At 51.0% G+C, this 12639-nt stretch overlaps 1 protein-coding gene and 1 long non-coding RNA gene across 3 annotated transcripts; one reads left to right on the top strand and one right to left on the bottom strand.

Moving 5' to 3' along the window:
- Positions 1–8242: 8242 nt before the first annotated feature.
- LOC125118005 (ferritin heavy chain-like) lies at positions 8243–9286 on the bottom strand. The gene is made up of 2 exons (XM_047764185.1): positions 9224–9286; positions 8243–9130 (listed from the first exon to the last, which is right to left on the bottom strand). Exons 1-2 carry the CDS (start codon positions 9284–9286, stop codon positions 8411–8413), a joined length of 783 nt encoding a protein of 260 aa, XP_047620141.1. The 3' UTR covers positions 8243–8410.
- On the top strand, positions 9287–11808 carry LOC125118708 (uncharacterized). Of its 2 annotated transcripts, XR_007132881.1 has the most exons (3): positions 9287–9764; positions 9841–9977; positions 10627–11808. It is a non-coding gene; the product is annotated as an uncharacterized LOC125118708 (long non-coding RNA). The 2 variants fall into 2 exon arrangements; XR_007132880.1 differs by having other exon boundaries at positions 9287–9977.
- Positions 11809–12639: the final 831 nt, after the last annotated feature.

Below are 12639 nucleotides of genomic sequence, written 5' to 3'. Positions count from 1 at the left end.
GTTGGTACCGATTACCATCCAAGTCTCAAGAGTGAGCACTCCAGCCCTATTCGTATGCTCTTAGATCCATTTCTGGATACTGAGGCTTAAACAGGGATGTATCCACACTCTGAATGAGGGCTAGGGCCTTAGGACCTGGGTTTTTGGTTCTGGATGCTTGTTTTGCACCTGATCGGCCAAATTATTTCCTTTAGCTATGTAATTATCAGTCTTTTGGTGGCCCGGGCAATGAGCTATGGCTAGTTCTGGCATTCTAACAGAGACCAATAAAGCCAGTACCTCCTCTGCGAGTTTCATTTCTTCCTGATGTTAGTAGACATCTTTCTGGCCACATGGCCCCATATGTGTGCACAACGGAGAAGGCAGTTGGGTAAGAGGCATCAGTCTAAATGGTGACCTTTTTCTTAGCTCCAATGTGCGGTGCTCTCATGAGGGCTCTGAGCTCCGCCTTCTGGGCAGATAAACCTGGAGGAGGGCTTCTGCTTCTAGGACTTCCTGATGAGTCACCATGGCTTACCTGACCTTTTGGAGTCTCTGGTCTGCGAAGCTCCTTCCATTTGTAGGCATTTCCATATCTGGATTGTCTAAAGTCTGACCAGTCGGGTCAGCTCTGCTAGAATAGTCTTCAACGATTTGCATGGTCTGGAATGGCTCATTGTCTTTTCTTCTAAGAGCTGCCTATAAGGGTTTGGCCCCGAGTCCAAAGTTAGGAATCCAAATAAGACAAAACCCAGCCATTCCTATGAATCCTCATAATTGCCTTCTGGGGGCGGGTACGGTCACCCTAACTTATGCTTCCCTCCAGTCTGGCAATCAGTTTCTCCGTCCTACTTATTTCACAGTTGCTTGAGATTTTTGTGCTTTTCCTGTGGAGTCTTTATATCCCCACTGTGCCAGAAAGCTTCAAGTGAGGATTGTTACTTTGGTCTGAAGCTTCCTTAGTTTTACTGGCAATCAAGTATGTCATCTACATGCGAGAGTGTGACTCCCTCATTTAATGGGAGATCCCTTAAGCCCTTGGCCATGGTTTGCCTGGAGGATGGTGGGGACATTCTGTCATCCTTATGGGAGCACCAGCCAATGATATTGCTGTTTTATATCAGTCTCTGGATCATCCCATTCAAAGGCAAACCGTTCCTGGGGACTTGGGACTTTGGGTAGGCAGCAAAAGCGATCTTTTAGGTCCAGAACTGTAAACCAGCAAAAGTCTCCAGATAGGGTCGTAAGCAAAAGTATAAGGATCTGGCACCCCGGGATGTATGGCCTCTACAATTCGGTTAATGGCTCTCAAAGCCTGAACAAAACAATCATCTCCAGTCCTGAGTGTTTGTACCGGCAGGATTGGAGAGTGGCAAGGTCCGATTAACTGGCATTGAAGAAAGGGGCTTATCCGAGGCTTTATACTTTCCTTCGCATGCCTCTTTAAAAGGTATTGATTTACATTCGGACCCTTGGCACCTGGATGGGGTTTTATGACTATAGCGTCAGCCGTCTTGGCTGTTCTCAGGCCAAGCATCCACTCTCACCTTTTGTAGCATTTCTTCAGGGACTTCTGGTTGAGGTCTGTCTCCCAACTGTAATAGCGCAGCTTGGAGGGCGCAGGCTTGATCTAGGAGCACTTTAGTGTCTACTTGTTTTGTGGTGAGAAAGTCACTGGGGCATTTAAATTTTGTCAGATCTTGCCCCTACACGGGAATAGGACATTGAGGCACATGCAGAAAGCTGTGCTCTAAATAGGTAATTTTTTTTTTCCGCCCAATTATGTAAGATCAGCAGTAGGCAAGGGGGAGAGCATATTTACAAATCCCCTGAGTTGACCTTGGTCATCTAGACCTTTGGGAACTTGTTGACTATTATTCTGCCTGAGAAAGAGTATACCCTGGGTCGGGTGAGTACCCTGGTGGGTACCGGGAGGGGAGATCAATCCCTTTTGACGAGCTGGCAAGGAAGGGTAGAGGACTAGGGCTGGCCCCGGGGCCCTCAGAGGATTGTTGGTGGGAGCTTTGGCACTCCTTGCAGGGATCACCCCTTTGTATGGTGGGGGCACTGCCGGGGGCACCGAAGGAGAAGCCTCATGTAGTAAGTCCAGCTCCTCACTGGTCTCTGACTCAGGCAAGACAGGCTTTTTCTGAGACTCTTCTCTCTGATCCATAATTTTATATCTCTTCTGAAAATTCTTAGTCTGCAAAATAACTTAGTAAAACCAGTGGAGCTTGAACGCTGTGAACCCACTACTTGCACCTGCCTTCTTTTTTTTTTTTTTTTTTTTTTTGCTTTTTAGGGCTGCACCTGTGGCATATGGAGGTTCCCAGGCTAGGGGTAGAATAGGAGCTACAGCTGCTGGCAGCCACAGCCAATCTGAGCCTCGTCTTCAATCTACACCGCAGCTCACGGCAACGCCAGATCCTTAACCCACTGAGTGAGGCCAGGGATCAAACCTGCAACCTCATGGTTCCTAGTCGGATTCGTTTCCACTGTGCCACGACAGGAACTCCATTTCTGCCTCCTGTTGATCTGAGGAAAGTTGGTAAACACAGTGCAGAGCAGAGCTGATGAAAAGTCAGCCGAGAGTTCTCCATCTGGGAATCCATCCTCTGAAGAAAGAAAAGCCCTTAGGGAAGTCGGTGATTGGAGGTTGGCTGACAGATTTCCTCCATCGCAGTTTTCATAATAGTTTACTTCTTGGCCAGCAGAACCACGGAAGAGCCTAGAACAACTCAACTCCCTGTAGCAAATGCCTGCTGCCTCTTCTCGGCCTTCATGGATCAGGCCCCATGTCATCCGGCAGTCTTCTCAGAAACTCATTTGGCTGCACCATCCAGAAAACCCTCGAGTTCAAGGGAGATGAAGAAAAGCACCAAGGTTTTCCACTCTGTGGCTCAGAGCACAGCTTCCTTTGTAGGAAGCAACTGGGCACACTTGAGACATGCCCTTCCACTGCTCTCCATCTTCAGGCTGCTTCTGAGGAGTCAGCTGGCCCCTCTGAGAATGGATGTTTGAAGAGAGAGGGAGAGAGAGAGAGAGATACAGATGGACGGGGGCGGGGTGGGGGGAGCAAGCAAGCAACCCCTAAGTCGAAGGCTTAGTCAGTAGCCAAGGTTTCAAACCCAAAAGCTGAGAACAGTCTATGGATGGCCATCTCTAGAAAATGGCATCCCCTCACTTCCCCCACATAGTCTCAAGAGGGGTAAGAGAGGAAGAAAGAACCTTAGGATTTAGAAACCAATTTCATCACCCAGTTTGATTGCTAGAGCAAACGCAGCAGTGACTACTCAGACCTTGGCTCTGAGAATTCGCGGAGAAGCCACAGACGAGAGTGGAGAGTCTCAAAGATGGCCAGCTTGGATTTAAGGGCTTCCTTAAGGAGCCCTGAAAAAGCTTTCCACTACAGAGGATTGTCCTGAGCCATAGCTTGAAAGTCATACGTGCTACCCAGCCACCAAGGAATCGGTCCCAGTAGTTCCAAGACTGGGACCAAGTAGTCCGTTTGGTCCCAGGCTCCTAACAGTTTTTCCCCCTGTGCTGAGGGCAGGCTTGCCTTTCACAGAGGAGCCTATGAAAGTCCAGGCTTCGTCTTGCAAATTACCTTGAGAAATTTAACCCATGAGGAGGAGGGTGAAAGAGGTTGATGGTGTCACCTTGAAGAAAGCAAAGTGAGGGAGCTGAGGTAAAACAAAATGGGTAAAATGTGTGTGTGTGTCTGTCTGTCTGTCTGTGGATGTATCTGTATCACTGTGAGTCTGTGTGAAACATCAAATGGGAGAAGAGCTTTCCAAGGCCCCTTTGGGTATTTGGCAATTCAGTAATCACTGTTGAAGATACAATAGGTTTCCAGGACTAACATAAGGGTATGCCCTGAGTTTATATCAAGGCATCAGCATTATTTTCCAGTGCGCCACGTGATTGCAAGGTGAAGCCGTGTTTGACAACTAGGGTGCTAAAGAATGCTTCTCAAACTCCAGGGTGCATATTCATTACCTGGGACCTTTAACTGTTAAAATGTCGATTTTGGAGTTCCTGTCGTGGCTCAGTGGTTAACGAATCCAACTGGGAACCATGAGGTTGAGGGTTCGATCCCTGCCCTTGCTCTGTGGGTTAAGGACCCAGCGTGGCCGTGAGGTGTGGTGTGGGTTGCAGACGCGGCTCGGATCCCGCAGCGTTGCTGTGGCTCTGGCGTAGGCCGGTGGCTACAGCTCCGATTTGACCCCTGGCCTGGGAACCTCCATATGCTGCGGGAGCAGCCATACAAAAGGCAAAAAAAAAGACAAAAAATAAATAAATGTAGATTTTGATTCAGTAAGCCTGGGGTAGGGCTTAAGACTATGGAGTGTCTATCAAGCTCTCAGGTGAACCGGATGCTGCTGGTTTGCACCACACTTTCGGATTGACTTGCCTGGGATGTCTAGGTCCTGCCCCCGAGAATGATGTAATTGGTCTGGGAGGAGCCAGAGGCAGCCCGAGTTTTAAAAGCTCTGCGGGTGTTGCTAACGTACAGCAAAGCTTGGGAACCTCCATGGCCAGGTGCCTGGCGATGGACCTACGTATTATTTTATCGGTAGACCTAAGCTGGTCTCCTCTTCCCATCCCCATTGCACCCCGATGCATTCCTCTCCTTTGCAGGTCCACACATCCAGACGATGGTGGGATCAGGATTAGCACTGCATCCTTTCACTCTGAGGACAGGAATGTACTTCAGGATGCAAAGAGCAGGTTCAGAAGACCTGGGTTGGGGGAGAAGCCGCAAACAGTGTTGTAGGGGTAAAGGTAGGGAGTGGGGGGGGCTCGCCAGGGAACAGTGTCACAAGAAGACTTGCCTTTAGTCTTGGGCCTGAGTTTGCAGCAGCGAAAACAGTAATCTACCCTCCGGGATCCAGGCAGCCCCTGACAACCAAGCCGCTACGAAGGATTTCTCCCTTTCAATGAGGAGGAGGATCAGGTTGGTTGAAAGAGAGACCCCTAGTGGTGAAGTAAAGCTACAAATCTTTTTTGCAAAGTAGCAACCCCACAAAGGAACTTGGAAGTGAGTGCATGGTGGTGACGATGGTGACGATAAATGATGGCTTATCGATAAGGTATTTCCTAGGTGCCACTGTTCTAAGCATTTAAAAATATTAGCTTCTTCTACCTTTTAAGTACCCAAATGGCCCTGACACCTTTGTTATCCCTGTTTTCCATGGGAGGAAGCTGAGGCACAGGCAAGGTAATTTACCTGCCCAAGTTCACCCCGTTACTTAAGTGGCTACACTGGCATCTGAACCCAGGCAGTCTGTGGTGAAGAATCCGCGACACCAAACTGCGTCTCCAAAAGCCAAGAGTAGGAAGGATCTGCAGTCAATTTATTAACACAAATAGCTGCTCATCCTGTGCTTCCTCATGTCTAGAGGAGAAGAGTTAATTGGCACATATGTGATCTGAGATATTGTCAGAGAGAGGAGAGGTCCTCAGGGGTGGGGGGTAAAGAAAGAAAGAGTGAAAAGACCAAGTGTGACCAAGAAGAGCAAAGGGGCAGGTGCATTTTCTGGCAACTCAACTAAAGGGATTTAATCCTCATTTTTAAGGAAGTATTCAAGTTCAGACATGGTGAAATGGAGAAGTTAATAACTGTCTAGCTAAGCTCGTTCAGATTTTAGTCAATGTTCAAAGCAATATGCAAGCTTTTTTTTTTTGCCTTTTTTTAGGGCCGCACCCGTGGCACATGAGGATTCCGAGGCTAGAGGTGGAATCAGAGCTACAGCTGCCGGCCTACAGCACAGCCACAGCCACAGCCATGCCAGATCCCAGCCATGTCTGTGACCTACACCACAGCTCACAGCAACGCCGGATCGTCAACCCACTGAGCAAGGCCAGGGATGGAACCCGCAACCTCATGCTTCCTAGTCGGATTCCTTTCTGCTGCACCACAATGGGAACTCCGAAATATGCAAAATTTAAAGAGACTCGAACTGACCATGTGTTCATGATAAGGCATGCAAAATCTGTAAATTTTAACTTTTGTCTTTGTAACCATACCTGGCCCAGAAGAAACATGTTTTGAGCATTTTTCTTAGGCAGGACAAGCTTAGGGTTGATATGTGTGTAGATTTTATCTGGTCAGATAGAGTTGACTGAGAGAGAGGCTATGTTTCATTTGTTTTGTTTTGTGGCCACACCCTCAGCACATGTGCGTTCCTGGACCAGGGACTGAATATGAGCCATAGCTGTGGCAACACCGGAAACTTTAACCCACTGCACCCGGCCAGGAATAGAACTTGCACCTCTGCAGAGACCCGAGTCGCTGCAGTTGGATTCTTAACCCACTGTGCCACAGTGGGAACTCCAAGAGGCTGAGGTTTTTTGTTTTTTTTTGTGGGTTTTTTTGCCTTTTTTTTTAGGGCCACACCTTCAGCATATGGAAGTTCCCAGGCTAGAGGTCTAGTCTGAGCTGTAGCTGCTGGCCTACACCACAGCCACAGCAACGCAGGATCCTTAACCCACTGAGCAAGGCCAAGTATGGAACATGCATCCTCCCAGAGACAACATTGGGCCCTTAACCACAACAGGAACTGCCCCAGTGAGTTTTCTCACATATTGTACTTTTCGTCTCTAGAAGTTCATTTTGGGCCTTTTTTGCATCTTCCATGCCTCTACTTGCCATCCTGAATGTATGAAATACAGTTCTAATAATTGTTTCCCTGTCCCTCTGTGCTAATTCCAACTTCTGTGTCAGTGCAATTGATTGCTTTTACTTCTTATTATGAGTTGCATTTTTCTAATTTTTTACCTGCCCGGCAAGTTTTGCCTGGATGCCATACATTGTGAATTTTATCTTGTAGGGTACAGGATCTTCGGGATCTTTTTATAATCCTACAATTTTTTTTTTTTTCTTTTTAGGGCTGCACCAGAGGCATGTGGAGGTTCCCAGGCTAGGGGTCAAATCGGAGCTTCAGCTGCTGGCCTGCACCACAGCCACAGCCACAGCCACGCCAGATCTGAGCCATGTCTGTGACCTACACCACAGCTCACGGCAACACCAGATCCTTAATCCACTGAGCAAGGCCAGGGATAGATCCTGCAACCTCATGGCTCCTAGTTGGATTCATTTCTGCTGCGCCACCATGGAAACTCCAGAGGCTAAGTTTTTAAAGGGGAACAGAAAAGAAAAGAACCCCATAAAACCAAAAACAGATCTATTTTCTTAAGAAATCTCTCTATCTCTTTTTTTTTTTGTCTTTTTGCTATTTCTTGGGCCGCTCCCGCGGCGTATGGAGGTTCCCAGGCTAGGGGTCAAATCGGAGCTGGAGCCGCCGGCCTACACCACAGCCACAGCAATGAGGGATCCGAGCCGTGTCTTCAACCTACACCACAGCTCACGGCAATGCCGGATCGTTAACCCACTGAGCAAGGGCAGGGATCGAACCCGCAACCTCATGGTTCCTAGTTGGATTCGTTAACCACTGCGCCACGACGGGAACTCCCCTCTCTCTTTTTTAAGTGGGAAATTTCTTTCTCCATAGTCATGAAAATAAGTTAAAAAACTAAATCTTCTCCACATCCTGAGAGACCAGGAGGCCACATGAAGGTCAGGAACAGGCTGCCTTGGGGCCCCTGGGTGTGGACCCAGGTGGCCACAGTCTGCAGTGAGGTCACAGTCCAGGTGGGGTCAGCACCGCTCTGGGTGTTTCATCACCTCAGCCCACCTTCTCAATGTTGGCCCTCCTGGGCTTGGCGCTGGTTGTGCCGTATTCTCTCTCTGCTCTTTGGTGAGCTTATCCAGTCCCATGACCTCAACAGCATCTGTGTAGGCTGACGTCTCCCCTGTGTGTTTCTACACCTGACATCCCTCCTGAGCTCCAGATTCATTTTTTTTTTCTGGCTACCTGTGTGACTCCACTGGGGTGTTTCACAGGCCTCGCGGATTTTACATGACAGGCCTTCCCCACCCTTCCACCCCAGTTGTTGCCCCTAGCAAAAGACCGTAATTAATGAATAGCACCCAGGCCAACCCCCAATCATGATTTTCAGGCCATGTTTTAGACTGTAACTATGCATAGGCACCAACATTCATGGGGGGCCGCAGACCACCTTCCACCCTGCAGTATTTGTAAGGGAAGAATGATTTTGTTTTCCAGGGTCCATGGAACACCTCCTCCCTCCATCTGTGGAGATTCTGAGCTGCACGTGGACAGGGCACGTGTCGGTGGTGAGACTCATGGATGCCCGTTTGAAGACTTAAAAGGTGAGACACTGGCACACACATAGCAACCAGAGACCTTTATTTACTGAAGAACCAGTAACTTTACGGGAAGAAATGGCAAAAGGGAAAGAAGGAAGACCTGAGTGAACTTTGTCTGCAAGGGCAATATTGTGGGGGCCACGCGGGCATGGTGGCCTTGGACAGTGGCCCCGTGGCTCCGGGGAGGGCAGTCCAGGGTCAGTCCTTCTTGCGGCGGTCACCCAGGGTGAGCTTCTCAAAGAGGTACTCGGCCATCTCAACCTCCGGGGCCCCCATCTGGCTCAGCGTGGTGACATGGTCCCCCAGCTCTTTGATGAACTCGACCTGCTGGTCCAGGTAGCGACTCTTGAGGAAGTGACAGAGCTGGGCGTCGCTCTTGCGGGTGGCCAGCCGGTGCAGGTCGAGCAGGCTCTGGTGGACGCGCTTCTCCAGGTGCAGGGCGCACTGCAGGGCCTGGAGGCCGCCCCCCGAGGCTTCCAGGTCGGGCTTCCTGATGTTGCGGAAGCGGAGGCGGCCCCCGCGCCGGTTCTGCAGGCTCATCAGCTCCTGGGCGCGCTCGCTCTGCTCGTGGGAGCGGCGCAGGAAGCAGCGGGCCAGGGGCTTCGCGGCCCCGTCCTCGTGGTCGAAGGAGAAGGCCATGACCAGGTAGGCGTAGGAGGCGTGCAGCTCCAGGTTGGCGTGGCAGTTGAGGGCGGCCTCGCACTCGGGGTGGAAGTTCTGGCGCACCTGCGAGGGCGGCGTGATCACAAGGCCGGGCGGCGGGGGGCGCCAAGGCGAAGGGGAAGGCGGCGCGGAAGGCGGCGCGGAAGCGGGGGCTGCGGGGCGGGCAGCGGCGGGGGCGCCGGCGGTGCCGGCCGCCTCGGAGCGTCCCCAGGGCGGGTGTGATGGGGAGGGCCGGGGCCCGGTGGGCTCCGGGCCCTGGCGGAGGGGGTCCTAGGGCGCCGGCTCTGGGATGGACCGGAAGCCGCGTGGTTGTGCGGCGCGGGCGAGGGGGGCTTGGGGGACCGTTACAGGAAGTGGGGCGAAGGGCGAAGGGGCGGGGTCGACGGGGCGGGGTCGAAGGGGGCGGGGCATGACCCCTGTGGGGCAGGTTCCTTGGAAGCCTGCGGTTTTGACTTGAGCACCTGGAATCTCTTAAGTTTTTAACTTTGCAGTTTTATTTTCCAAAGGCTTTCTCTTGTTCTCTAATTGTTCCCTTTCTAGCACCCAGTTCTCACTTTATAAACCCACTGTCTTCCTTAAAATTCTGAAAACATGAATTTGGATTTTTTTGGTGAAGCTCTCCCTTGTGTCCTGTATTATATTGGTTTTTTTTCTCCAAAAATAGTTCGGTTTGTTCATCATGATCTTCTCTTTCATTTTCTTCAAATATCTGGCGGATGTTTGTTCGTTCATATTTTGGAGTAAAGGACTCATTTGGTTGGCCTAGGTGACTAGCATGGCTGTGAGCTACAGCTTGAAGTCCATGTCATTAAGTCTTCTCCGAATGGAAGCGTGGAGTGTGTCCGTTGGGAGTGGTCTCTCTCTGGGATACATGGGTTGGAGCTTGCAGGTAAGATAGGGAGCATCTCCAAGGCCAAAATCTTGTCATTTTCTGACACTGGAAGACTTCTGTGTATCTCTTCTAGGTAGATGTGTCCTTCCATTTTGTTTCTCTTCTGCTGCACACTCTTCCACACTTATCTCACACCTGCTCCTGAGCCATTGAATGATGTAAGGAGACTATCGTCCCATCACTTGCACCATCAGTGTGCACTGGATCTTGGTAAGAACAAAAAATAAAAATGCACTGTGTTAAGCCAGTAGGACTCAGAATATTTGTTAGAGCAGTTAGCCTACCCTAATTACCCAGTCAAGTGAAGTTCTGGATGACTACGTGTTATATGCATGGGTATAAGTGACTGGGAGCTTACAGCACTTCCTCTTTGTGGAAGTGCAGATCCAGAAGTTAAAAAGTCAAGGTAGAGCTGAACCATCATGCTCTCTTTCTTTGGCTAAATTCATCAATAATGTATATCAGCTCCGCCCCCTTTGCCCTCATGGAGAGTGGACGAAACCTCCCTGGATTGCAGGGAAGAAGTGTTTCCACCTCCTTCCGGGCTGGTCTTCAGCTGCCTGACCTAAAGCCAACGGCAGGAGGCCCGAGGCACAGGAACCGGGGCTGGCTGACCCCTGAGCCAGTCAGCGGTGCTGAGGGAGATGCGGGTCAGGTGGGGGGGGGGGCTCCCCCAAGAACCAGGTAACCCGAGGACGTGTGTGTGGGGGCCCGCTCCCCAGAAGAGGAGGATGCCCTTCCAGGCGGTGGCGCAGCTAAGGAGGTGGTCCAGGCATTGAGCCAGTCAGTCTGCCCTATGGACGGTGAAGCCCGGAGCCCCGAGGGGGCCCCCATCTGCCCGTGTCTCCCGCCCACACAGCACGCCGGGCGCTGAGCACGTGGTTCCCGGAGCCCTCTTCCTTCCTTGGCAAAGAGTACAGAGAGAAAGGAGCCGCAAAAGCGGCTCCGGAAGGCCTGGAACAGCCGGTTGGAGACATCTGCTGGGGTGGAAGATGGCTTCGACTCCCACGTACAGCCGGGGGATGCTTCCGGGAAGGACCGGGTTGGGGAGCCTGGCCCCCGGGAGCCCCCGTTAATAAAGGTGACCTGGGAGCCCGTCCCCGTCCTGTCAGCGGCCAACAGGACTTGAGGAGCCCCTGCCAGACCCGCTGATTTCCTGCCCTCTGGCCCATCCTGGCAACCCCTTGGGATAGGTTTGGTTTGAGCATCTCCCACGCGAGGAAACCGAGTCCGGAATATAAACGACTCACCCACGATGATGTGGACACTGGATTAAAGTCCGCGCCTCCTCCTCAGTCACCTGTTCAGGAAAACGGGGTGTCAAGAGGCCAGTGGGTCATGTGCTTTCTTGAGGCCTGTCCCAGCTTTATATAAGGTGCCAGCAAAGAGGTGCAGATAGCTGTTGTGATGCTCTAGCAGCTCAGGAAGGCGGCCCCTGCCCTTCTTGGCAGAGTCCTGACCTTCAGCAAGGCCAGTTTCTCCTCCCCCCCCCCCCGCCCCCGCGCACGCAGAACAGTCCCTTTTTGGCTCTGTTTCTACTAGAAAATGTGTTTAGCGATTTTTTAAAAAATCTTGAAGGGTCGTAGTTTGAGACTGAACACACCGTTTTCCCCAGCGGGCTGCCAAGCCCCCAACCAGGGCCGGGATGGGGCTGAAGAGGAAAGAAGGTGTCTCATTCCTCTCCTGAGCTGGCCAGACCCCCAGCTGGGTTCTTGCTTTACATTCTTCTGTTCTAATGTATAGGTGCTGCTTCCTCAGAAGTATGTGATCTCTCCACCTCTTTCAATGGAGACAATCAATATTTCATCCTAGGGCTAGAACAGAGGCTTGGGCTGCTTTTCCACATAGGACTAAAATAATTTTTCTCGAACATTATTTCGTACCTTGCTCCCAAACTACTGCCCCTTGGTTGATTCTCCAAATAACTTTTGATAGTTGTATATGCGTATTTCCAGCTATACTTTGTGAAATGTTATGAAGGTCATCTCCCCTCTCCATCTCTCAGCACTTCGATGCACATAAATCGCAAATAATTGCTACAGCTTATGTGTACCTCTTTGGCTTAACTGAACCAACACTTCTCAAATGTGGACCATAATTCTTCACACCGGAACTTTTATCTGGAGGGACAGGCGAGGCTGGCATGTCAGAAACCACCCATATTTTGCATTTAGTGGCCAGGGCTGGACTAGGATCCATTTCTTTTTCTTTTTTTTCCCCCAGGGTTGCACCTGCGGCGTATGGAAGGTCCCAGGCTATGGGTCGAATCAGAGCTGTAGCTGCTCATGTACGCCACAGCCGTGCAGATCTGAGCGGCCTCTATGACTTAGACCACGGCTCATGGCAATGCTGGATCCTTAACCCACTGAGTGAGGAGGCCAGGGATCAATTCTGCATCCTCATGGATACTAGTCGGGGTCCTTATCACTGAGCCACAAAGGGAACTCCTTGGATCCATTTCTTAAAGAAACTAACACAGCCATGGGGCTCATGGCTAGTCTTTCATGCTTTCCTGTCGGTTATTTTAAGACTGAGCACCTGTGGTTCACAAATCCAATACCTTAGTGGTACTTTGTATTCTAGAAGGAGTTCCCATGATTTCTCTGTCACACATCGCCGGAGACTGTGACCCTCTCGTAGAGGGTTCTAGTCTAGCCATGGTCCTGTGACCGCTGACTGCTTATCAAATGGCCGGGTTGAGCCTAGGAGTGCGGAAGAACAGCTCCAGGAGGAAGGTAAACCGTGGAAGTGTTGGAGGCGGGGGCAGCGCCAGTGTTGTGTGCTGGCCTCTGCCTCTCAAAAGTGATGCTATTGGCCAGAAACGCCTGGGGGCACTCACCTGGGCTGTACTGCTTGTGGCAGTCCCCCCCCC

This window comes from Phacochoerus africanus, chromosome X, assembly GCF_016906955.1.
Source record: "Phacochoerus africanus isolate WHEZ1 chromosome X, ROS_Pafr_v1, whole genome shotgun sequence".
Classification (NCBI taxonomy): domain Eukaryota; kingdom Metazoa; phylum Chordata; class Mammalia; order Artiodactyla; family Suidae; genus Phacochoerus; species Phacochoerus africanus.
Note: the sequence above shows the minus strand (reverse complement) of the source record. Positions and strands in the feature narration are given on the sequence as shown.